At 45.8% G+C, this 23571-nt stretch overlaps 1 protein-coding gene across 1 annotated transcript in view; it reads left to right on the top strand.

The window, feature by feature from the left end:
- The window catches only part of RPS6KB2 (ribosomal protein S6 kinase B2), a 41118-nt gene that overhangs the window by 2059 nt on the left and 15488 nt on the right, over positions 1–23571 (top strand). The window contains exons 2-9 of the mRNA XM_088473485.1: positions 6995–7029; positions 7175–7295; positions 13355–13423; positions 13728–13875; positions 14321–14378; positions 15175–15275; positions 21273–21363; positions 23412–23502. Coding sequence (XP_088329611.1) covers positions 6995–7029; positions 7175–7295; positions 13355–13423; positions 13728–13875; positions 14321–14378; positions 15175–15275; positions 21273–21363; positions 23412–23502 — 714 coding nt within the window. The remainder of the gene's footprint in view (positions 1–6994; positions 7030–7174; positions 7296–13354; positions 13424–13727; positions 13876–14320; positions 14379–15174; positions 15276–21272; positions 21364–23411; positions 23503–23571) is intronic.

Below are 23571 nucleotides of genomic sequence, written 5' to 3'. Positions count from 1 at the left end.
GGGGGCATGTTGTATTATATATCATGCCCCATTTCTGTCACTGTGCCTGCACAAAAAGGGACCGCCCTCGGCTGGCTAAGATGCTTACAGCCCTTGTGGGCAACGCTCCCTGCGTTTCCCCATAGGGGTTATCGCAGCGAGTGGTGGTCTCATCACATGCAGGGGTCCCTGGGCAGTTGTTGGTACCCCAGTGTATCCTGTTTTTCGCCCCCCCCAGGTCTCGCAGGAGACTGTGTGGGTGAATTTATTGTCAAAATGGTATAGCACCTGATGGACGTTTTACAGGGGGAGTCACCATTTCGGCCTTCTAAACGGCCTTTCGGGTCTCAGACGGGTAAGGACATGACGTCTGATGACTGTGACATTATTGACTTTTTCAGACACGAGCCCCTTAGTGCAAAGGAGGCGTAGTCTGGGTCTAAAGTCTATATACCTGGCCTTATACGGGCAGTCCGTGCGGCTTTTGTTATTACATATCCCCCGTGGCTAAATCCAACTATGCCTTCTTAAAGGATAAGGGTGTTGCCACTGTAATTCCTCTATCTGGTCAGGTGGATCATTTAGAGGAGGCGTGGAAAATCCGGGTAAGCGGTTCCAGCCTCAAAAACGGTTGACCTTTTGCATACCCCTTTGCGGATAATTATTTTTCCCAATGGGAGTTACCGTTACGGGTAGATTCTCATGTTACACGCCTAGTGAGGAGTGTTGCGTGGCCCATGCCCTCCAGGTCCTCCTTGAAGGAGGTTACACATTGCAAGGTGCAAATATATCTAAAATCCAATTATTCCCTTGCTGGAGGGGCTCCCTGTGCTTGCGCTCTTGGAAAGCGGACGCAGATTCCATTTGGAATGCTTTGCGTTTTACAGGACAGGTCCTGTTTGGCCCTCATCTGGACACAATTGTGGCCCCGCAGGCAGCAGCTACGTCTGCCATCGGCTACAGTCCCATCGGGGTCTGGGGTTTTGTCTTTTCGGCCCTGTGAGGCCAGGGTAAGTCTAAAATATAGCTTTCCAAGACAGTCAGTAGCCAGGAAATCTGCTCAGCCATAAGAACAGGCTTGGATTACAAGACGTCCTACTCCCAAGTTAGACTATAAGCCTTCAGCCTCAGGGTACGGGCCTCCTCTCGGGGGACCCCAGAGTTGGAGGCCGGCTTCTCCAGTTCGCCCAGTGCTGGTGTCTGACCTCCACGGACACTGGGGTAAGAGAAGTATTTTCTTGAATGTATGTCCTCTCCTCCCGGTAAAAGCCTCCCAGACGGTTTTTCATTACAGGTCTTCTGTCAATTCAAGACAAGGCCCTGTAATTTTTGAGGGTGTTACACTCTATGCTCCAGGCAGGAGTTATAGTACCTATTCCATTGCCCCAAAGGGGAACGAGGTATTACTCCATCCTCTTTCTGGTACGGAAACCCAATGGGTTTTACCTGGACATCCTCAACCTCGAATCCTTCAACAAATTCTTAAGGGTTCCTTGGTTCAGGAGGGGGACCCTGCATTCCATCACTCAATGGAGCCTGGGAATTTTGTGGTGTCGCTGGATATATTCAGGGTGACTACCTGAATGTCCCTATTTTCTTCGAACACCAGTGTTTTTCCTCAGGTTTGCAGTGGTCGATAAGCATTTCCAGTTTTACCAGGGTCATGGCAGTTATGGCAGCCCACCTGCAGATGCAGGGGGTCCGCTTGTTACCCAATCCGGGCGACCTCCTGGTGTTACCAGAGTCTCCAGAGATACTTCAGTGCCATCTGCAATGGACAATATCTGTGTTGCTACGTTAGGGCTGACTGATACACTGGAAATGGTCCTCTCTGATTCTTCACAGAGGATGCTCCATATCCCAACATCTGAGGATCTTTGTGATTGAGGAAAAGATCTCTGCATTACAGGCAAAGGTACGCAGTTGCCTGCAGAGTCACCGAGTGTCTATTCACTCGGCAATGTGGTTCCAGGGTGTCGCTGTTCGACATGGTGGAGAGTACCCAGTGTCACTCTAGAAAAATTGATCCTCTCCGGATGGGATGGGTTGCCCCATAGGATAAAGTCAATAGTGCTTTCCCCGAAGGTTTGTCTTTCTCTGGCCTGGTGGCTGTGGAAAGCTTACCTAAACAAGGGGCACCCCCTTTGGGATTGCGCACCGGGTCCTTCTGACAACGGACGCCAGTATCCGTGGCTGGGAAGCAGTGACAGGTCCACACTTGTTCCAGGGCAGGTGGACACCAGTAGTTTTTGCGCTTCCCATAAACATCTGAGAACCCTGAGCAGTATTCATGGTTCTCCAGCATGCAGAACAGGTCCTCCACGGAAATACCGTGCAGGTACGGTCTGACCACGCCATCATGATGGCTTATGTAAACCACCTAGGTGGTTCCCGAAGTCGGGCGACACTAACAGTGGTGTCCCGAATTCTGGCTTGGGTGGAAGGCTATATCCCTGCCGTCATCGGCAGTGTTCATTCAGAAATCCTCAGATAGAAAGCAGGCTTTCCCAGCCGTCAGGACGTGCATTCAGGGAAATGTCCTCTTCATCAGGAGGTGTTCAATCTTCTGGTGAACAAGTGGAGCCTTTCAGAGATGAGACTCTTATGGTAGACGTATGTTGGTCCAGTGGACCTTCTAATTTGTGTACCTCTTCCCTCCGTTATCCCTTCTTCCAGTAATAGCAAGAAGGAGGCGCTCTCCTGCTGATAGCTCGTGCGTGGGCCAGACGGCACTATTACTCAGATCTTTGGAGTGTTTCAGTTAACACTCAGAAGCTGTTACCTCTACGACCAGACCTGTTGTCTCAGGATCCTGGCTGATACCCAGACCTGGGTTGTCTGTCCTTGCCGGTGTGGCGGTGGAGACTGCCCTCTTAAGGTCTAGGAGTTTTTCCAGCTCTATAGTTAACAGGGCCTATGTCCATGCTAAGAGCTCGGAAGATTTTATCTGCAAGAATTTACCATCATGTATGGCATACTTTCTTTCAGTTGTGTCGCCCTACAGGCTCTGCTCCTCGGGTATTCCGGATATCCAGAGTGTTGGCTTTCCTACAGGTGGGCTTAGATAACGGTCTTCGCCTTGCTTACCTGACGGTGCAGGTTTCTGCCCTGTTGGTTTCATCGTAGGATTGCTACTCTGATGTCCGCACCTTTGTGCAGGGTATACATTATATTCAGCATCCCTTTGTTGCTCCTTGGGATTTGGCTGTGGTCTTTAGGGCTCTCTGAGGACCGCCATTTGATCCACTGGGCTCAGTGGACTTCAAATGGCTTATGGCTAGGAATGTATTCCTTCTGGCCATTGATTTGGCCGGTAGGATCTCAGAATGGGGGGCTCTGTCATGTAGACCTCCCTCTTTCTCATCTTTCCTAGGAACAGGGCAGTGCTTCGCACTTGCCCTGGTTTTGTACCTACGGTGGTGTCTAGTTTCCACATCAATGAGGAAATTATAGTACCTGCCTTTACTTCCCCAGTCCTTTCTGCTGGTGAGGCCTCTTTGGATGTGTTACGGGCTCTAAGAATTTAAGTTGACCGTACCAGTCCATTTAAGAAATCAGACTCTCGGTTTTGTCCTTTCTGGTTTCCATAAAATGGGTTGGCCTGCCACTGCGCTAGCTTTGGCAGGATGGATTCACAGGTCTTCCTGTTCCATCCTCTTTTAAAGCTCTTCCACTAGGTCTGTGGTTCCTTCGTGGGCAGCTCAACGTGGCGCTTCAGCGGTGATTGGCAGCCACGTGGTCATCTGTCCATATTTTTGTAAGGTATTATGTTTTTGATACCTTCGCCTCTCAGGATGCTTCCTTCGGGCGGCGGATTCTCCTTACAGCACAGGAGCGTCCCCACCCTTAAAGGATACTGCTTTGGGACATCCCCAAGGTATCCTGTGGATACCCTATGGACCCTGAAGTAGAAAATATGAGATATGGTAAGAACTTACCTTTGTTATCTCTATTTCTATGAAGTCCATAGGGTTCCACAGGACTCCCGCCCTGTCGCACCTGTACTGCAGATGGGCTTTGATCTGGTCACCGGTTTCTCCGTCTCCTTCTGGTGAGAATGTGATTCTTGTGTGTTCCAGACTTTCTTCTCTCTCTTTTTTGCTCCTGCTCCGGCCTATGGCTTGTTACGAAACTGAGTGGCCTGAGGCTCGGGGGCGGGGTATAGGAGAGGGACCCCAGTGCATCCTGGGAGGCTGAGAATTTAACTCTGTGGTGCCTGGATGTCTGCCGCCATCGCCTATACCCCAAGGTATCCTGTGGAACCCTATGGACTTCGTAGAAATAGAGATAACAAAGGTAAGTTCTTACCATATCTCATATTATCTAGAGGTCTCTATTTATATGAATATTGATGACCATGGTATTGTTACCGTGGAGTTCGGTTTTGATATTTATTTATTACCCGTTATTTATATAGCGCACACATATTACGCAGCGCTTTTACAGAGAATATTTGTCCATTCACATCAGTCCCTGCCCCAGTGGAGCTAATAATCAAGGGGGTAGATGTATGATAGCGGCACTTAACATGCCACTATAACGCTTCCCGCTTCGCCTCTTTACCGAGGCGAAGCAGGAAGCACTACAGATGAGATGTATAAACATCTCATCAGCCAGAGAGGGGGCGCGTTAACTCCCCCCTCCGGCGCTACCCGCTAGAGACCACAGCGCGTCAGCCTAGTGCTGATGCGCTGTGTGTGTCAGTCCTGGCCCGGCTCCACTGAGCATGTGCGGGATCTCGCAAGTATCGCGAGATCCCCATGTGTAGCCTGGAGCCGGCAGCTGCCGCAGCAGGGACAGCACTATCCCTGCTGTGGGGATAGGCTAGCGCCAGTCTGTAGCTGTCGATAACGACAGCTACAGCAGGCCGAACGGCCCAGGCTATCAGCGCTGCTATCTTGTAGATAACAGCGTTTACCGCAAAGACCCCCGATCATACATCGGGGAGAAGCGGTATCAGCGCACATAAACGTGGCTTCTGGGCTTCATACATCTCCCCCTATATTCCCTACCACATGCACTAGGGATAATTTTGTGTTGGGAGCCAATTAACCTGCCAGTATATTTTTGGAGTGTGGGAGGAAACTGGAGCACCCGGAGGAAACCCACGCAAGCACAGAGAGAATATACAAACTCCACACATTTAGGGCCGTACTGGGAATCGAACCCACAACCTCACTGCTGTGAGGTGGTATTTCCTTTTCTTTTCTATATATTTGTTGGGATTTACTTATTGCGTGTTGAACTTTTAATGAAACGGAATAAATATTTTTAACTGGTATAGTGAAGTTGTGCCCCATAAAAAAAGAGTTTAGCACAATGTAGTAAGCTTGCATCCAACCCTTAATCAGCCTCTGACTGTGGAAATGGGTGCACCTACTCTGCTCAACGGCGATACAGGAATATCTGTAAATACCACACTACAGTCCAGCTTATTACCACTCTTTCATAAAAAATTTGTTTTTTAATTTGCGAACTATGAATAGCATTGTGAAGCCATAGCAATGACACATTAAAGTGGGAAAAGTGTGATTCACGTTTACAAAGCGCACTGAGGGCCTGATTCAGCGCCGATGTGTACACAGATGAGCGATTATCGTGGTCTATGCATACGTCTTAAAGTAGAATGTCAGTGGCGTAAATCTTAATTCAAATGACTTCCACACATACTGTAAAATAGGAATCCAGCCATCTGTCATCCTAACCCTCTGTCCCACGCTCACTGTCTACCCCATCTGTGTCACCCCTGTCTGTCTGCCCATTCCCTTTAGAATGTAAGCTCTCATGAGCAGGGCCCTCTATCCTCTTGTGCTTATCCTTTCTTTACTTATACTATCTGCTCTATACTCAAAAGCACCTAACCCGTGACTTTTGCCATCCTGCTTCTGTTGCAGCAGTGTTTATATACCATGTACTTGTCTTGTAGTGTCTTAAACTGTATGACACTGTTTTCTTGTTCTGTTCAACTGTTTATGTACTATGTTTATGTACTATGTTTATGTACTATGTTTATGTACTATGTTTATGTACTATGTTTATGTACTATGTTTCTGTACTAAGTAAGGCGCTGCGGAACCCTTGTGGCGCCATATAAATAAAGGATAATAATAATACGTTTGAGTCGCACTCCACATGCGTTAACTTTCTTTACCATTGGCAGACGCGAGTGGATTAGCTCGCAGTGTGATTGACAAGGTGTGTTTGGGGGAGGGAATGGGGGTATATCTGCTCAAATGTTGGAATTGCAAAGCTGCCGATGGCGTCTCAATACAAGTCCTGGTGGCTGCAACAGATGTGCAACAGCGGTGTCATTAGTGTCCATCTCTGAATGAGTCTCTGACCACGGAAATTGTGTACACATACTCTGCTAAAGGGAGATCCGGATAGTCCTAAATATCTGTGTAACTATGACATCACGGTCCAACTTGCCACCACTTTATAAGCATCCCTTTCGGTTTTCTTCTAAAATGCTGACTGGTTTAGCTTCATGTATGTCTTGTATTATTCACTAGAGAGAAGCCACTTTTTTGTGTAAAGTTTTTTTTTTTTTTTTCCCCCGTTACACGGAGTGAGCCAATACAATGAATTATCTCCCTAATGGTAGGCACATGTGCACTTCACTTACACCCTTATTCTATCCAACTCTTCCCACAGATCTGTGCACGCTTCCTCTCCTCCTCACACGTGGCCATCTTGCTCCGTAAACTTTCGTGCATGGTGGAAATCTATGAGCACTTGTAACATTGAAGCGTACTGCGGTCATGAAATTGAGTATTGTGATTTGCTAACTGGAAAAGCCATGTTATAAGTAACTCGTATAATATTATCTCTACAAACTCCCTATCACTTCTCCCTGCTCTATTACCGTTTCCCTGCTGGTCGGCCACACTCTGCAGCGTTGTATACTGATTGACGGTACTACTTTCATTGCCAGTAACAGCCTCTGCACTGTGAATAGTGTTGTCTTCAAGTAATGTAGTTTTATCTACTCTAAATATTTTCCTTTTTGTTTCAGGATGATGACTCTGACCTAATAGGATTTTGCGATGTGTAAGTACGATAGTTCTTCTGGTTCCTTTTATTAATCATTGTAAAGTATCATTATGTGTTGGTTCTTTATAACAGGCTATCAGAGAGTTGAGCTGGTCAGTAGAAGGTTTAATTGTACTAACAGTACTTGGTGTTTTCCCTCTAGGTCTGGCTCCCCTTGTACTGAGTATGACCTTTCAGACAGCAGCATCTGTCCCGGGCAGGAGACACTCTCTCCTCAGTGCTTTCACATCCTACGTGTGCTTGGACATGGCAGCTATGGAAAGGTAATTCTCTGTCTATATTCTAATGCCCTGCTCTATACACTAATAAAGGAGGTGACAAATATTCCAGCATCATCTGTATTTTCAAGGGTGTCTCCTGGACAGCAATAGAAATGCATCATAACACAAAGGGGTAGATGTATTAAGCAGCGGTATGGGAGAGGAGTGATATCAGCGCATGTTATTTGTGCGGATAACACTTCTTCGCCATGTATTAGTCTGGGGTTCTGAGGTGAATGACAACTATGTGTCCCTGTCATTATTGGTGCTGCTGTCTACAGCATAGTAGTGCTGATGTGCAGGATGATGTATAAACAGTGCCACTGACCATTCCGACAGCTGCAGCTATCAATATTGACAGCTACAGTTGTCAATACCCTACCACCACAGCAGAGACAGCGCTGTCCTTCTGTGGCGGCTGCCAGCTCTGGGGGCTGCATGCTGGACTCGCGATGTTTGTGGGATCCCGCGCAGGACCAGTGGAGCCGGCCGGGTGGTGAGAAGCTAGGGCATCAACACTAGGTTGATGATGTTCATACATCTCATCAGTAGTGCTTCTTGCTTTGCCTTGGTAAAGAGGCGAAGCAGGAAGAGTTAGAGCAGCACAATGCGTGCCGCTATTATAAATTTCTTCTTCAGGGTTCATAAGCTCCACAGGGAGACCTTGGGATATAGGTTGGGAACCAAATCTGGACACCACGCAGTTAAAGCTTTCAGCTCCCAGGATGCATTGGGCCCACTTTCCCTATAACCCTGCCTCCGAGCCAGAGGCACCACAGTTTGAGTTGGTGCCCAGCCGGAGTCAGGTCACTGTTATCGCAGAGGGGCTGCTTAGTAGCCCCTAAATCTATTTTATTTTATTTTTATGATTTAAGGTAGTTTCACTATCTTCAGAGGGTGCAGCAAAAGACTCTCCATTGGACGTCTGTGCTGCCGCTCCTTCACCCCGTCTGCACCGTGACGCCAGTACCAATCTGGGTATCTGGCAGGACCCCGGTGTCCGTGCTTGCCGGGCCTTAACTGTGACCGCAGGGCTTGGGGGCTGTCCGGCATGTCCGTGTGTACCGGGCACGCCCCCCGGGAGTGACGAAAATAGGGCGTGTCATAAAGACATGCCCCATTTTGGTCACGCCCACTATTCGGGCACACACTTTCAGCGCACGCAGAAGTGCCCTGTCTCTAGGTCCGGTGCCCTGCCTGCTGCCAGACCTAGAGTGAACACTATGAACTAATTGATGTACTCCATGTTAGGGGCTCAGGTTCGTGGTGTGTAAAATATTGGCACATATCGCTGATTTTTGCACCACTCTTTGCATTTTATTTAGTGAAATAAAAAACAAAACATCTGTCAGAGAAGTCCTGTGTAAACCTGCCTCTCCGGCAAGTGAGTATCAGCATCCCAACATAATGCTGATGCGAAGGGGGATTTGGGGTCTATGTACTAATAATTGCAGAACCGCCGGAATTATTAACTATTTATATCGCAGGGGAGATTTTAATCTCTAATGAAAATATCCCCGCTATTTACAAAGGAGAACTTCCAGGGACAGGCAACCGCTGTCCCTGCGAGTTATATCCCTGGCAAATCTGTGATGTTGGCACTGCACACTTCCTGAGCCTGCCGAGAGAGAGATCGAAAGATCTCTCATCTGCCCCTAAGCCTCCATAGGCATAAAGCAGTTTACACCATCTGAAGATGGTGTAAACTACCAGGACCAAACTCCGAAAAGCTTTGCTTATTGTAGTTTGGCACATATAGGGGTCAGATCATAGTCCCCATTGATCATAATGGGAACTGTGATCTGAAGTGCTAATTAGCACTCCACCAGAGATTTCTGTGAAATCTCCTCGATTGTGCCATTAGTACATAACTAACATACATAAAATGATGCAGAAACTGCAGTTTCTACGTAACTTTATGTAAAAACAGCTTGATACATAGGCCCCTTCGTCCTGCTTTGAACTTCTTTGCGCATAGAGCATGTGTAAAGCCATGCATGTGTACAAGACCGTATAGGTGGACAGCGCATGCATGGTCTTTTCTGCTCGCACATGCACAAAATTCAGACTGCACATGTGTAAAGGGGCCTATCCATTAAGCGACCTAAAAAACTGAACGTCTAGCGTTCAGTCCTTCAGGTCGCCGGGTGCGGTGCCCACACTGAATGGCATTCACTGAACGTCATTCAGTGCAGGAGATCTCCGAACCTGTGGAACGTGACATCGTCGTCAGGTTGACCAGCATGTTCCACAGATAGTCTGGGTCGGCAAGGACTCAGCGTGCACGCGTGTAACACCCCACAAAGCGTGTTCTATTCTACTAGTGGTGTGTTAGGGTGATTCCTTACCAAGTACTCTGTCTCTGGATCACCTTGGGCTCTTCTGAAAGGTTACCAAATAGAAACAGGCAATAATGGGCAAAAGGATGTTGTATTTATTCAACAAGATCAATTCAATATAGGGATAACTCCTACATAAGCAATATACAATGCAATGTATCTTATACTGTAAGACAGAAAAGTACACTGGTATCCGGAAATTTTATTATAACTGGAACTCTGTATCCTCGTTCCGACTGCAGAAAAAGTTGGGTTAACAGTAAATAGACATATAACTTCACATTCAGGTGTAATTGCATAAATGTATAAACTATGCCCAACAATTATGTGGTGCACCAAACCAATGGAATACAATAGTTTCTAGTCTTTTCAATGCATGCAAGAGATTATTTATCTAGTCATCAGTATTTGTGACACGTTGCCCGGGTTGAAGAATAATGTTTGGAGGATGAAACCAAAGTGTCCTTTTATATTATGCAATATCCTGCACTGATGTTTTATTTAAACGATTTAGGTTACTTGTCGCAGGTATATATATTCTCAAATTAAACGTCTCTGCCTTCTCTTACTGGATAGTACTAGGTAACTTGCCTGAATACAAGGTAGAATGCAACAATATCCCTTCGAATGTAACTGTAGTATATCTGCGGCAATGTATCTGATTAGCAGACTAATAAAATTAGCATGGAAATGTCTCCTGAATTACTTGCTGCAGTATTTACTTTTCCCACTTTTTGCAACTGCTACTGAATGAGAATATGCTTTTAATGTGGATGGCAGAAGTAGTACCTAATATTGGTTAGTTATCCTGCTCACATTCTTCTGAGCCTAGCACTTTATTTGGGCTGTCACTGAAGTGTAGAACTGTAATGTAGGGCTGCGTTAGACCATCTATTACACACCTCACTCTGATGCTTGACCTAGCTGTCCTGAAGCTGCTGCTGGTGCTCTCCCCTCCTCATATAGATCAGCTAGCCTGTCTCATGCTGTGCCACCCACTGAGGAGGATCTGCTGCACTGTCTATGAATGCTTTCCCCAACTGCTGTCCCTGCTTGGCCTGGAGCTGACTCTGACAGGTGGAAGGGAACTACAGTAGCAGGGGCTGGATTTGTTACTCACTGCTCCGTGTTATGTAGCCGCACCTCAGCCCTCTGCACTCCCCGGCTGTCAATCTCTTTGAAGGGGGAAGTAGCGGGGGTGGTCCCTGCTGATGCTACTTCCTCTCGGCAGTGTCCTTGCAGTACTCTGACTGCTCCGCACCCAGATCTCCTGACAGCAGCGATTCTCACTGCCTACACAGGTCCTGGCAATGGCTTTTCCCCGGCAGCACTCCGGTGAGTACCTCTCACTTGTCCCCTCAGCCAGCACTCTTCTCCCAGCTGGCGCCAAGCTTCCTGTGTCACGGATGGTTGCTGGGTCCTGGACAGAGGACTGCCTCTGCCGGCTATCACCTCAGGACTCCAAGGCAAGTGCACAGACTCTGCGCCATCCTTCACCACCTCAGGACTCTCCTCTCCAGCCCACGCGGGTGCTCTCTTATATGTCCCCAGCGGTCGCGTGCGGGTCCCCTTCCCGCCGACCGCACGCGCCGCTCTCCTGCTTCACTCAGCCTCTATGAGGATAGTTCTCCCCTGCATAGGGGTTGCATGCTAGCGTCCTGTATCACGCGCCCACTGGCTCCCTGTGTACTGGGTGAGCAGTGGGTTCCATTTTCTCTGCAGGAGGGGTTTAACTTGTATGTGGAGTGAACGGCTTCCTGATATAACATACTGTGTAAATACATCACTTAAAAGACATTTTGTACATATATGAACTGTAAGTTTTTCAACTGTAAATATTAACTAAACTGTACCCTCTAGGGGTATCACACGCGAATCGCTGGTCCTTGCCGGCTATCCATTAGACGACTTTCTGAACAATCCGACCAAAACCTCCTGAAGGCTTTGGTTGTGCCTATCACTGGAAAGCTTTGAATGCAAAAGCTGACCACTCAGAAGGAGGACACTATCCACCAGTGTAGCAACCCCAAGGATGGAGACCCTGTTATTAAACAGGCCAGCTGTCTAAGGCCCATAAAATTGAGAACCCCAACCAGTTGTTCAGGGCGGGGTGCAATGGCCTCCGCAGAACTGTCAGTTACTGTCATGGACCATGTCACCAACTGACATGGCTAATGAAACCTGAGCATCGGGAATGGCTACACTCTCTATGGTCATGTCCTTTGAAGGATGCAAATCATAAATAGGAAAGATCCCTGCTGCCTGTGTCCATGTACATGTGCAAACGTGCTGACATGACACCACCTCATGGACATAAAAGGACAGGCAACGAAAAAAAAAAACGTCACCATTTCTACTGGCCCGTTATGGCCAGACCTTCTTTGAAGGTGGGGACGGTGCTTGTTACAATGTCATGGATGCTTGCTTCGTCTCCAGGGGGCACATCATACACCCATGTATTATCGCCTGTAACAATACGTTGCAGAAACTGCCCTCCCTCCTCATGGTACCGCGTCAAGTGTACGAGAGACATAATCCCATCCTATTGGTTTTGAGTTTCTTTGGTTCCCCAGCATGAACACATTTTCCTGTATCCCAGTTGCTCATGAACGATGTTGTGCACAGTACCCACTGAGATGTACAGTTTGTCAGCAATATCACTATCTCAGATGCGTCTGTCCCCCTGAATCAGACCTTCAGTGCGGCGCAAATTGTCATCTGTAGTGGACGTGCTTGGTCGGCCGATTGCTGCTCATCTTGAGCGTCTGTCCTGCCGCTATGAAGGCAGTGCACCAAACCTGTTTCCGTGACATGACGTTATCACCATACACCTTGACAAGTTGGCAATGAATTTCAGCTGCTGATGCGGTAGGCTGTGGCGGTCTTACCAGACCCAGGGCTCCTTAGTCAGGTGTGGACAGGCTATTTCTGCATAGATGGAGACCTAGACACTCAGGCAGTGAAGCGATGACTCTTCTTTGGAGCTGGGCACAGAGGGAGAGGAGTGCACACCCGCTCACTAACTTATTCCACTCTGGCAGGCTGTCTGAGCCCTGGAAACAGGAACTTTAAGAGGTTCTTAAACGCGGTCCTCAAGGCTCCCCAACAGATCAGGTTTTAGAGGTATCCATGGCTGAGCACAGGTGAATTAATTAGTTCCTCATTTAATTTAACCACCATGGGTCAAGGATGGATCTCTCCAATACCTGAACTGTTGGACTGCTTGAGGACCGCTTTTGGGAACCTCTGTCCTAGGCACTAAAAAAAACCTGAGGTCTGGTGGAGGTAGGATGGATTATATGGAATAGAGGGGTGGCGGAGCTTATACATGAACCGTTTAGTGCCTATACTTCTGCACCAGCCCCTCTACAAAACGTAATTGCCAGTGTCCCTCAGACTGGCTTCGAGAAAGGGATTTTACAGTAAGTACAAAAATCTATTTATTTATTTTTTTGGCAGTGACAACCATATAAATCTCCCGCACACAGCCATTTTCGGAGGGGATCCTGAGTTATACTAGAGCTGGTTTCTGTTAAGGTTGTACAAAACTTCTGTTTTAAAGAAACCAATCTATATAGAAATGCACCTTTTAGTATGAAATAAAAAAAAAAATAAAAAAAAAGTGCTTTTAATATCCTGCTTTAGACTTGAATGACTTGGTGAACACATTGTAATTCTATGTGAGTTTGGCTGTTCTAATGATCTACCAACACCCCCCTTCAGGTGTTTCAGGTACGGAAGGTGACCGGTTCCAATTCTGGCAGAGTTTTTGCTATGAAGGTGTTGCAGAAGGTGAGCGAGCTGCTATATCCTGTTATATCCTACTCTAGTCCCTGATTACTTTTCTCCAGCTTTCTAGAACAATAGGGAACCACATATTTAGGTGTTTGACACATGAGGTTTAGGTATTAAACTGTGAGTCTTTCAATAATGTTATAGCTGAGACGATAGAAGCAAATAAAATTGGGGAAATATAAGTAGTAGTTATAATGTTATCAATATCATTACTGACTAAATCAGGGTGCCATTATAAGTGTGAACAACGTGGATGGTCTGATGTTAAATGAATTATTCACCTACGTTATTCTTTTCCCAGGCCCGGCTAATTTGTCATGCTAAAGACACGGAGCACGCCACAGCAGAACGTAGTGTCCTGGAGTCTGTTAGACATCCCTTCATTGTGGATTTGGTGTATGCCTTCCAAACGCATGGCAAACTTTACCTCATCCTGGAGTGTCTCAGCGGTAAACTCCACTTTTTTCTTATTTTGTCTACCAAAACTACTGCTACTTACATTGGCATTTACATTTTCCCACCCAGTTTAGATGTCAGTGTCTGTTGTACCTGCAGCCAGTGTACGGTAGGTCGGTGGGTCGCTCGTATGCAGATGCACCGATTATATCTTTCCGATGCATCGGCTGTACTGCAGGACTGACCTGACATGTCTGTGAACCGGGTCGTATATATGACCTATCATGTGTACACACCCGCCGATGCACTCGCGATATGTTGCTCATCGATAGAAGGAGCAATATATCGCCAAGTGTGTACCCTGCATAAGTATGCACTGTTCTAACACAATAACAAGAGTTTCCTGTTGTATTTGTTACTCTAAGAATCGCCGGTCATGTTGCCCAGCATTAATTGTCAATAGATCACCCCATTATAACTTATGTGCATCTGTTGCAGGTGGGGAGCTGTTCTTACACTTGGAGCGTGAAGGGATCTTCATGGAGGACACAGCCTGGTGAGTATAACCTTCCATGGGGTGGGCACAGTTCTTGTGAGTTGTTTGGTCAGGTTGTTGTATAGAGCAGGGGTTGACACCCTCGCTACCTGCTCAGCAGTGCTGCAGCTCCCCGGCGGTCACTTACCTTCACTGTGCCAGTAATGATGCAGTTCACCTCGCTGCGGTCACCCGCCCCCTAGTGGTCACTGCTCCTCAGCGCCGTTAGTGATGCAAGTCCCCACTGCATGGTCACTCTCTTTCCCCGCTGCCAGCCGTGCTGCAGCTTCCTGTGTCAGTCATTCTCTTCCCAGAAGCATGGAGTCTTCCTCCAGATCTTCATATTGGCCTGCACTTCAGGCAGATCTGAAGATGTGACGAACAAAACACGGAAGCAAGCAATAGTGTGTACACACAGGACGATTGGTCGTTCCGATACGCCTCAACATTACAAATCGTCTAGTGCAGGGGTCTTCAAACTTGGCCCTCCAGCTGCTGTGGAACTACACATCCCAGCATGCACTGCCACCTTTTTGATATGACAGCATGCTAAAACTATGGCAGTGCATGCTGAGATGTGTAGTTCCACAGCAGTTGGAGGGCCAAGGTTGAAGACCCCTGATCTAGTGTGTACCCAGCTTAACTATTTTTTTTTTTAAGTTTATATTATTATTTTTTTACTATTAGCTTTCTTTTCAATTGAAATTGGCTGTTATAAAATCTGGTCGCCAGGACTGAAATCTTAGTCACCCTGGCGACTGGCATTTGTCGAGCCCTGGTGTAAAGTAACACTGTGTTTGTTTGCCACCTACTGTAGTTTCTACTTGGCAGAGATTGCACTTGCTCTGGGACACCTGCACTCCCTGGGGATCATATACAGGGACCTGAAACCAGAAAATGTGATGCTGAGTGCCCATGGTAAGTCCGTGACAGACACATGTACACCTGTTTGACTCAGGATATTTGCATAGATCAGTACTACTGATGCTCTTAATATCAGTGACTATTATTGGGCCGTTCTTGTGGTATATAAAGCGTTCTCTTCTCAGACTATTGCTGTTTTTTAGGTTCTCTTTAACATATTTTTTTGTCTATATAAAGATCCATTTGACCAACAGATTTTGACTGCCTTTGTCTCTAAGTACTGCAATAGTATCATCTATCTTTTCCAGTTGTTTAATCCATGACAGTAAAAGCATCATTCCCATCCTGCATTACATCATATGTTTCTTATCCGGTCACGCTTGTTAATTTGTTCAAGACATTCCAATGTTCCCAATTAATCGACCGTGTTTTGAATTAAGATGGACACATTTTGAAATATGAATGTTCTTCAACTTTGAATGCTTATAAAAACGGTTTCACTTCACGCAGTGCAATGATTCATATATCAAATGAAAGGAAATTTAATTCTGAAGTCAACACAATAAACAGAGGTCAAATATTTGCATTACAAGGGAAGTTGTGCTACTTTCAGTCAGACTAAGAAGCACAGATGCGTTAGATTCAAGAAGCGGATTGTAGTGACAGCTGCTACCAGCCAATCGGAATCATCGTTCTGAGGACCAATCAGCTGTCGTTTATGAGCAGGTGCAAGGTCATGTTCAGAGGTGGGAAAGGTCAGTTTGGCTGTTTCATTTTGCAGAATAAAGTTGGTTACTGAAGTGTAATTACGGTTGGATGTTTCTGTGTATTGTTTAGTGCTATTGACAGTGTAAAAAATAAAGACAACAATGTCGTCCAGGCAAAGTGGTGACTGGTCACCCAGGCAGAAATCCAGGATTGTGGTGTTACGTGAAAATGGTCTTTCATATGCAGCAATTGCGAGAGAAATTGGTGGGAATGTGACAACATCAGGAGTACGAAAGTTTTGTTTACGCTATCAGGAAACACAATCTGTACAAAACAAAGAAGGAAAAGGCCGGAAAAAGTGCACAACAGCTGTTGATGATAGGAGAATAAAACAAATTTGCGTCAGGGACAGATGGATGTCATCTGCGGCCATTAGCAGTGACCTGAGTGCAACTGGTGTTTTTGTCAGTGCAAGAACGGTACGGAGAAGACTAACGGAGGTTGGCCTAAAAGGTAGGATTCCCCGAAAAAAGCCATTGCTGAATAAAAAGCAGCGGCAGAAATGAATACAGTGGGCAAAAGAACACATTGCATGGACAGAAGGTCGGTGGAAACAAGTGATATGGAGTGACGAAACTAAGATATCGATATTAGGCAATGATGGGAGAAAATATGTGAGACATCACATCGGGGAAGAGGTACATCCAGATTTTATTCAAGCGACAACAAACAATCCTACAAGTGTTATGATCTGGGCATGTATGACAGCAGATGCTGTAGGCCGCCTTTATGTCATAGATGGCACACTGAACAGCAGAAAGTACATTGACACCATCCTACAACCAAAACTTCTACCTTCTATCAGGGATCTTTTTCCAGATAATGCCCCATTTTTTTCCCAGCAGGATTCAGCTCCCTGCCGCACTGCACGGATATGCAAACAGTGGTTCACGGAGAATGACATACAGGTGCTGGGATGGCCAGGAAACAGACCAGACCTGAACCCCATAGAACATTTGTGGTTCCATTTGAAAAAACTGGTACATCTGAGGCGTCCATCCAATAAAAGACAATTAATTGAGGCTGTAATTGTCTCATGGCACCACATAAAAAAGAAGGAAGAGCTCCAAACTCTCTTTGGCTCAATGCCACGTCGCTGTGCTACTGTCTTGAAAAATCAAGGATACCCAGCGAAATACTGATAGGACAGTAACATCATAAGTACACAGGGATTTTCACCATAAGTGTTGTTTTCACTGCATAAGTTCCCTTGTAATGCAAATATTTGACCTCTGTTTGTGTTGAATTCAGCATTACATTTCCTTTCATTTGATACATAAATCATTGCACTGCATGAAGTGTAACAGTTTTTTTATAAGCATTCGAAGTTGAAAAACATTCAAATTTCAAAAAGTGTCCGCAATTTTGGCCACCACTGTACATGCAATTATCAGTCTGATCTGGCGATTATCCAGATCGGGATGATAATTGCATAGTGTATGGCCGCGACAGATCCGCGATGATCTGGCATGAAAAATTTTCCAACATGCCAGACTAATCCAATAATTGGTCAGCCGCATCTGGCCATGTATACGCTCCTGCGGCTATCACTGCGGAACGGAGAAATAGGTTTCCTCCAGGGGAATATCTCAGTGTATGGCCACGATATTTGCTGGCTTCAGGCTGTCAAAATGTGTAAGACTATCTGACAATATATGGCCAGCATTAAATATTAGTCTGTCTACCATCATTTTATTTTATAATGGTACTGGAAGAATGCTTTCTTTTGATACAGCTTATTTTAAACCAGCATACATATGTACAGTAATTTGGCTGTCACCATGGGTATTTAATTTATATAAGTCTTACAGTGTAAGCATTTGCTGCTGATCAGGTCACTGTGGTGGTTGGAAAAGGTATATAGTGAGCACAAAGAACCTGTAATATGATTAGCAGACAGGACTCAAGGTGGTTACACACCTATAGCGATATATCTGCAGATCGAGTGATCTGCAGATGATGGTCGTTCATATACACTGAACAACCATCATCTGCATGCTGCAGCGGGTCTGGCCAGCTTGGGGGTGGGTAGGAGGCTTGTCCCGCCCCCCTCCCCGGAACTGCCGCTATGTGTGTTCGCGCAAACGGCTGATCTTCCGTACACACTTGCTGATGGACAGATATGTCTGTAGACATATATCTGTTCATCGGCTGTGCAGCACAGTCAATGCAATATGTCTGTGAAGGACGCCATTCAGACATATCCTCTGTACACACTGGCCAACGTGGGCACAATATATTGGCCGATCACCTGATCGGCCAATATATTGGCCATTGTGTACCCAGCATAACTTACTGCACAGTGGGGGACTAATCTGATAGTAGGTGGAAGACTCTCTCGACACAGCACTCCTAGGGGGTGATTTAATTGTTTCCCCTGGTGACTAATGGGCCACCTGACGGAGCAATTAAATTGTTGCTCGGTTCAGGCACAAATAGCAACCAGCGTTGGCGTTTCTGCTTGCCCCCTTCTGAGACAGCGAACAGAAAAGTAGACGCTTTCGGTGGCAAAGCAGTACTTTAGATGGCTTTGGCTGCTTTGCACGGCTAAAACCAGTGCACCTGGGCGCACATACATGATACTCGAGCTCTATGGGGGGGAACAATTGAATTGCTTCGATGCTTGGGGAAAACTCTATTGAATAGTGGGCATCCAAACCGTCTTGTTATACCTATTTCCTATGTTAGGCTTGCTTGTCATATATCATACACTACTTCAATTCAGTGTGTTGGAGAGAGAACACTCTATTAACTAGAGGCCGCTCAGGCCTTAGTAAGCGGGAAATAAATGCTTGTCCAAGCAACAAATCACATAGCACTTCGGTCTTCATTGAGACCGGCTGGGCCCGGGGTTCTATGCACACCGTCGCCTCATTTAGAGGTTGCCGGCAGATGGTGCGATCCTAAGATGGCGTCCGCCATGTTGCGAGAAAGGTTTGCGGCGGCTCTCCTTCCGTACGAGCAGGGGGAGAGTGCGCACTAAAGGCTGCCCATGTGAGTCGGACTGGATGAGCTTTTTCCCCAAAAAGAGGAAGTACTCTCTTGGGAGAGTGGCGAACGGAGGGGACGGAGCTTCTAGCGCTGCATTTCCCCCCATCCTGTTGGGTACAGTCACGGATAATGCCTACAGCAAGGGATGCATAGTTGCCATTCCTCTGCAGGGACTGCTGCATTCCCCTGCACTGTACATGCCTACACAACTCCTCTCCCCGGCAGCTTCAGTGTTGGCTCCTGGAAGGCTAAGTATTGTACATTTCTCCCTGCTGTTTGCGTTTAAATGCAAACTTGCTGTCGGTTGTTACCAAGCACACTGAACAAAGCAGGGAGTTTCCTGTATTATGGGACACAAGCAATGAAGCACGGTTGGTGTAGTGGTTGGCATTGCTGCCTCGCAGCGAGTTGGCCTTTGGTTCGCTTCCGCCACGGCCCTGTGAGTTAGTATGTTCTCCATGTGCTTGCGTGGGGTTTTCATCTGTGCACTCCAGTTAGCAGATTTGGGCACAGTGAGCCTGATTCACTACGGATTGCTATTGCAATCGCAGCTGCGACTACGCACGCAGTTCAACTTCTATAGTATGCTAATCCATTACGATCGCTATGCCATGGCAGCACTACATAAGGATGCCCACTTTATCTTACACACATACGTAATGTCTAGCAAGACTGCGAAACCATCGGTACAATCGAGTACCATCACAGCCTCACGCACACTTGCACAAGGTCAGACCTTACTCAGAAATTGTTAACTTCCTCGCACGCTATGAGACCGCACGCAATGAGACCTCGCACGCTATGAGATGCGTAGGGCATCGCAGTGGATAATTTATGCACGCCCCTGCAACGGCGTTGAAACGCACTGTTTTAATATTTCATTTCCAGGTGAACTACCCCACAGGCTGATTCTCCAAGTACCAGCATGTGGGGGAGGCTTGCTGGGACCTGTAGTCCACCTGCAAAAGACAATATTTTTACATCTATTTTTACACAATTATTACACAATCAACTCAGCACTCACCGCCCAAGAGTGCCGTGGATTGCCCCGGGCTATCAGCCCAGGCCTGGGGTGCCCTGGAGAGGGGGACCCCTTTATTGGGGGGTCCCCACATCCCCAGGGATCCCCAGCCTGGGCTGACTAGCGGTCAGGGGTAATGCTTTGGTCAGGGGACTGACTGTGGCATTAACACCCCCACCAACACACACACACACACACCGTTAGTCAGGAGCTGGTTATGCAAAATACAGGGGACCCCTACTCTCTATGTCCCCTTTATTTCCAAAACCAGGACTGCTCGCTGAGCCCAGTGCTGGAGAGTTCAAGTGAAATCACTGATGACATTGCATCGTTTGCAGGTCATCTAGTGTGTAGGCACCTTAAGAGACGTATGTGAGACGCCTGAGGTGGCTGACTCTGTGCACAAGACATCACCTATATCATTAACATATTGTCGCAATTTGGCTGCGTACGGAATCGCAGTCTAGACTGGATTTACATGCAACTCTGAATTAAGGCCCTATGTACTATAATGAGAACCTTGTCCGGTTATTAAGAGCGTTTTAAACTCTAAATCTTCTAGTTATCTAGAAAGAACCAAGGGATTCAGAAAAGATGAATCAATAAACTCTAGTTTGCTTAAACAACTATGTTAATGGCCTTTATGTGTATGGATCAAGTTCCTTCAATGACAAAAACAGTGTACTTGTTCTGGGCTGAGCCATTAGTGCATCAGTCAACCTGCCACCTGAAAGCATCTCTATGTACACGTCCACTAGGTGATACAAGTCAACAAAGGAAGCGTCGTTTTGTGGTGTTTTGTGTAGACCTTTTAGAGCCTTCTCAGTAGCTTTTCTAACGCTTGTCTGCTCCTGACGACATGCTAACATGTATAATCTGTTTTCTAAGAGATCCGAAGGTAGCACAGAGACCTCCCTCCCTGTTATATAATTCTAAGCAGCTTTTCTGTATCCTACTTTTTTTTTTTTATCACACTTGATTTTTGTTTATGGTTCCCCTTGCAATTTGCCCCTGCCCCCCCTCCCCCCCCCTTTTTTTTACTCTCTCTCTTCTCTGTGCTGCCTGTCTCTCATGGGCTGTCTGGTGTGTTGAAGACTATAGACCTGAAGGAAAACCTACTTTAGGGGTAAGCAACAATCTGTCAGGGATTGAGACCTTTGACCTATGAACGTTCCAAAATGTCTTTTTATATTAGATCAACTTGTATTTTATTTTTAGCTTCCTAATCCCTCATTAGTGAGTGCCAGCTGTCCATTCTTATGTCTCTTTAGGTCACATTAAGCTCACAGACTTTGGAATGTGCAAGGAGTCCATCCACGGAGATAGCGTGACACACACCTTCTGCGGAACTGTGGAGTATATGTATGTACTTTACAGCACGTGCTGTGCTTGATCCTGTAGTTTAAGATGTGCAATTCTTTACGTGTGCACTATGGTTTTTCCACCCACCAATGGGATTTAAAATTGTACATCAATCGCATTTTTGGATCAGTGACTCCAGTGAGGGCAAGGGAAAAAAATAGTATAGATATAAATCTAGTAATAAAAATGTATGTATTTTTCTTCCACTCTCCTAAAGTCTCCATAAAAACACCATTAAATTACATTTGTGTTAAGACCAATTCCTAGGGGTAAATTTACTAAGAATCGAGTTGAAACACTCACAGCATCACTGAAACACGGGAGACTTTTGACAGCTGAAATACTCAAATTTACCAAGAATCGTGTTTTGCTGAATCATGTTTTTCGATGGTGTATGTGCTCTTGTTTCTCCCCGAGTTCCCTGTGTCTGACCGCAGCCTAACATTCAGCCTGCACACATCAGTGAGATACGTGCAGTCTGCATGTGTGTATTATATAAAAAAAATATGTAAAACACAGCGTGGGGTACCCCACCTTAAGCATAACCAGCCACAGGCTCTAGAATCCAGTCCTGCTTCTAAAAAATACTTAAACCAAAACTGGCTCACAGAGCCCAGTGCTGGTTTATAAAATACGGGGGGACCCCTACACATTTTGTCCCCTGTATTTTTAAAACCAGGACTGGAGCCCAGGGCTGATTATACTTTTGGGGGGGAACCACACGTCATTTTTAATTTTTTTTTGCGTGTGTAACCTTTAACCCTTTTTGGATAATTTACAGGCAGAAACATACACGGATCACTCTGATCTGTGTATGTTTCTGCAAACCATGCAGTTAAGGAGGTAGTTTATTTAAAACTTCTATTTAGGACCAAGTTTGCTAAAATTAAACCCGTGATTATAATCCTGATTCTTGGTAAATTCCCAAGTTTTATTCCTGTCTATGGAAAGTACCTGCGAGTTTGGCCGATGGTGTGTTTATTTATATTTGTGGTCTTACAGAGTGTTTCATGATTTCTCACCCGAGTTTGCCTTTAGTAAATTTGCAAGTGTTAAAAAAATGGCCAAACACACCCGTGATTGACATCTCGACCAAACTCAATTCTTAATAAATTTACCCCCTAGTGTTCACTCTTGCACCCTGCATGTAATCAGTAAGAAAGGCATTTTTTAATATTGAAGGGCAACGTTTTAGCCGTGATGTATCATTATAGCTACTGTGGCTGTAACGATGCGTCACGTATAAAATGTTACCCTTCAGAATGAAAATATGCAGAGTGCTAGAATGAACATTAAATTCCATCAAATTATCCCCCCAAAAAAGGTAATTGTCATACAAACACACAAAATATGCCCATTTTGGTGTTGTGTAAAGGCTTATATCATTTAAGAATATCATATTTATACTATTTATTACATTTGCATAGAGTGAGTGCATTACATTGTGCTGTAATTGCACTGACAAGAGTAAAAAAATGTATTGGTGCCTTTTCTGTTTGAATACTTTTCAGGGTAGAGTCATACAGAGGGAGTACCATAGAGAGTGTTACCGATTACCGAGACCAAATACGATACAAATATGAAGGCATCACTAGTTGTGCTGCGTGCCGCATGTAAACCAATGAGTTACGTGAATTTGGATGAGATTTTATGTCATGTTAGAGCTGACACTCATTAACTTTTCAGAATTACCATTTTTTTTTAAAGTAGAATCGCAGAATTCAGTACTGCATTATATAGAAAGGACAATAGTTAAGTTCCACAGGCTTTTTCTTGTGGTATTCTAGTACAGTCTTGCACTTCCAAGCTTGTTAACAGTTAGGCTTATCCATGACCAATGGTAAAAAATAGGTAATGATGTGGGCAGCATAGCCATCCCAAATCAGGTGCTTATCTGGTTCTTAGCAAATTTATAAAACTGTATGGAGCTTTGGCCTACTGACAATGTACCGGATGGATGTAGGAGCGACACACCTTCCCCAGACCATCAGTGTGACCACTTGTATACTCTTTTGTAAACTGTATGCTAATATTTCATCTCCACTTAGGGCACCTGAGGTTCTGTCACACAAAGGCCACAACCGAGCAGTGGACTGGTGGAGTTTGGGAATTCTGCTATATGACATGCTTACTGGCTCTGTGAGTGCTATGGTGATTGTGTCGCATGCTATGCATTGTGGGAGCTGGGTAAAAAGACTCATAGCATGA

The sequence above is a fragment of the Taudactylus pleione genome, unplaced genomic scaffold (assembly GCF_031769625.1).
Source record: "Taudactylus pleione unplaced genomic scaffold, aTauple2 ptg000136l, whole genome shotgun sequence".
Classification (NCBI taxonomy): domain Eukaryota; kingdom Metazoa; phylum Chordata; class Amphibia; order Anura; family Myobatrachidae; genus Taudactylus; species Taudactylus pleione.
This window is presented reverse-complemented; position numbering and strand designations above follow the sequence as displayed.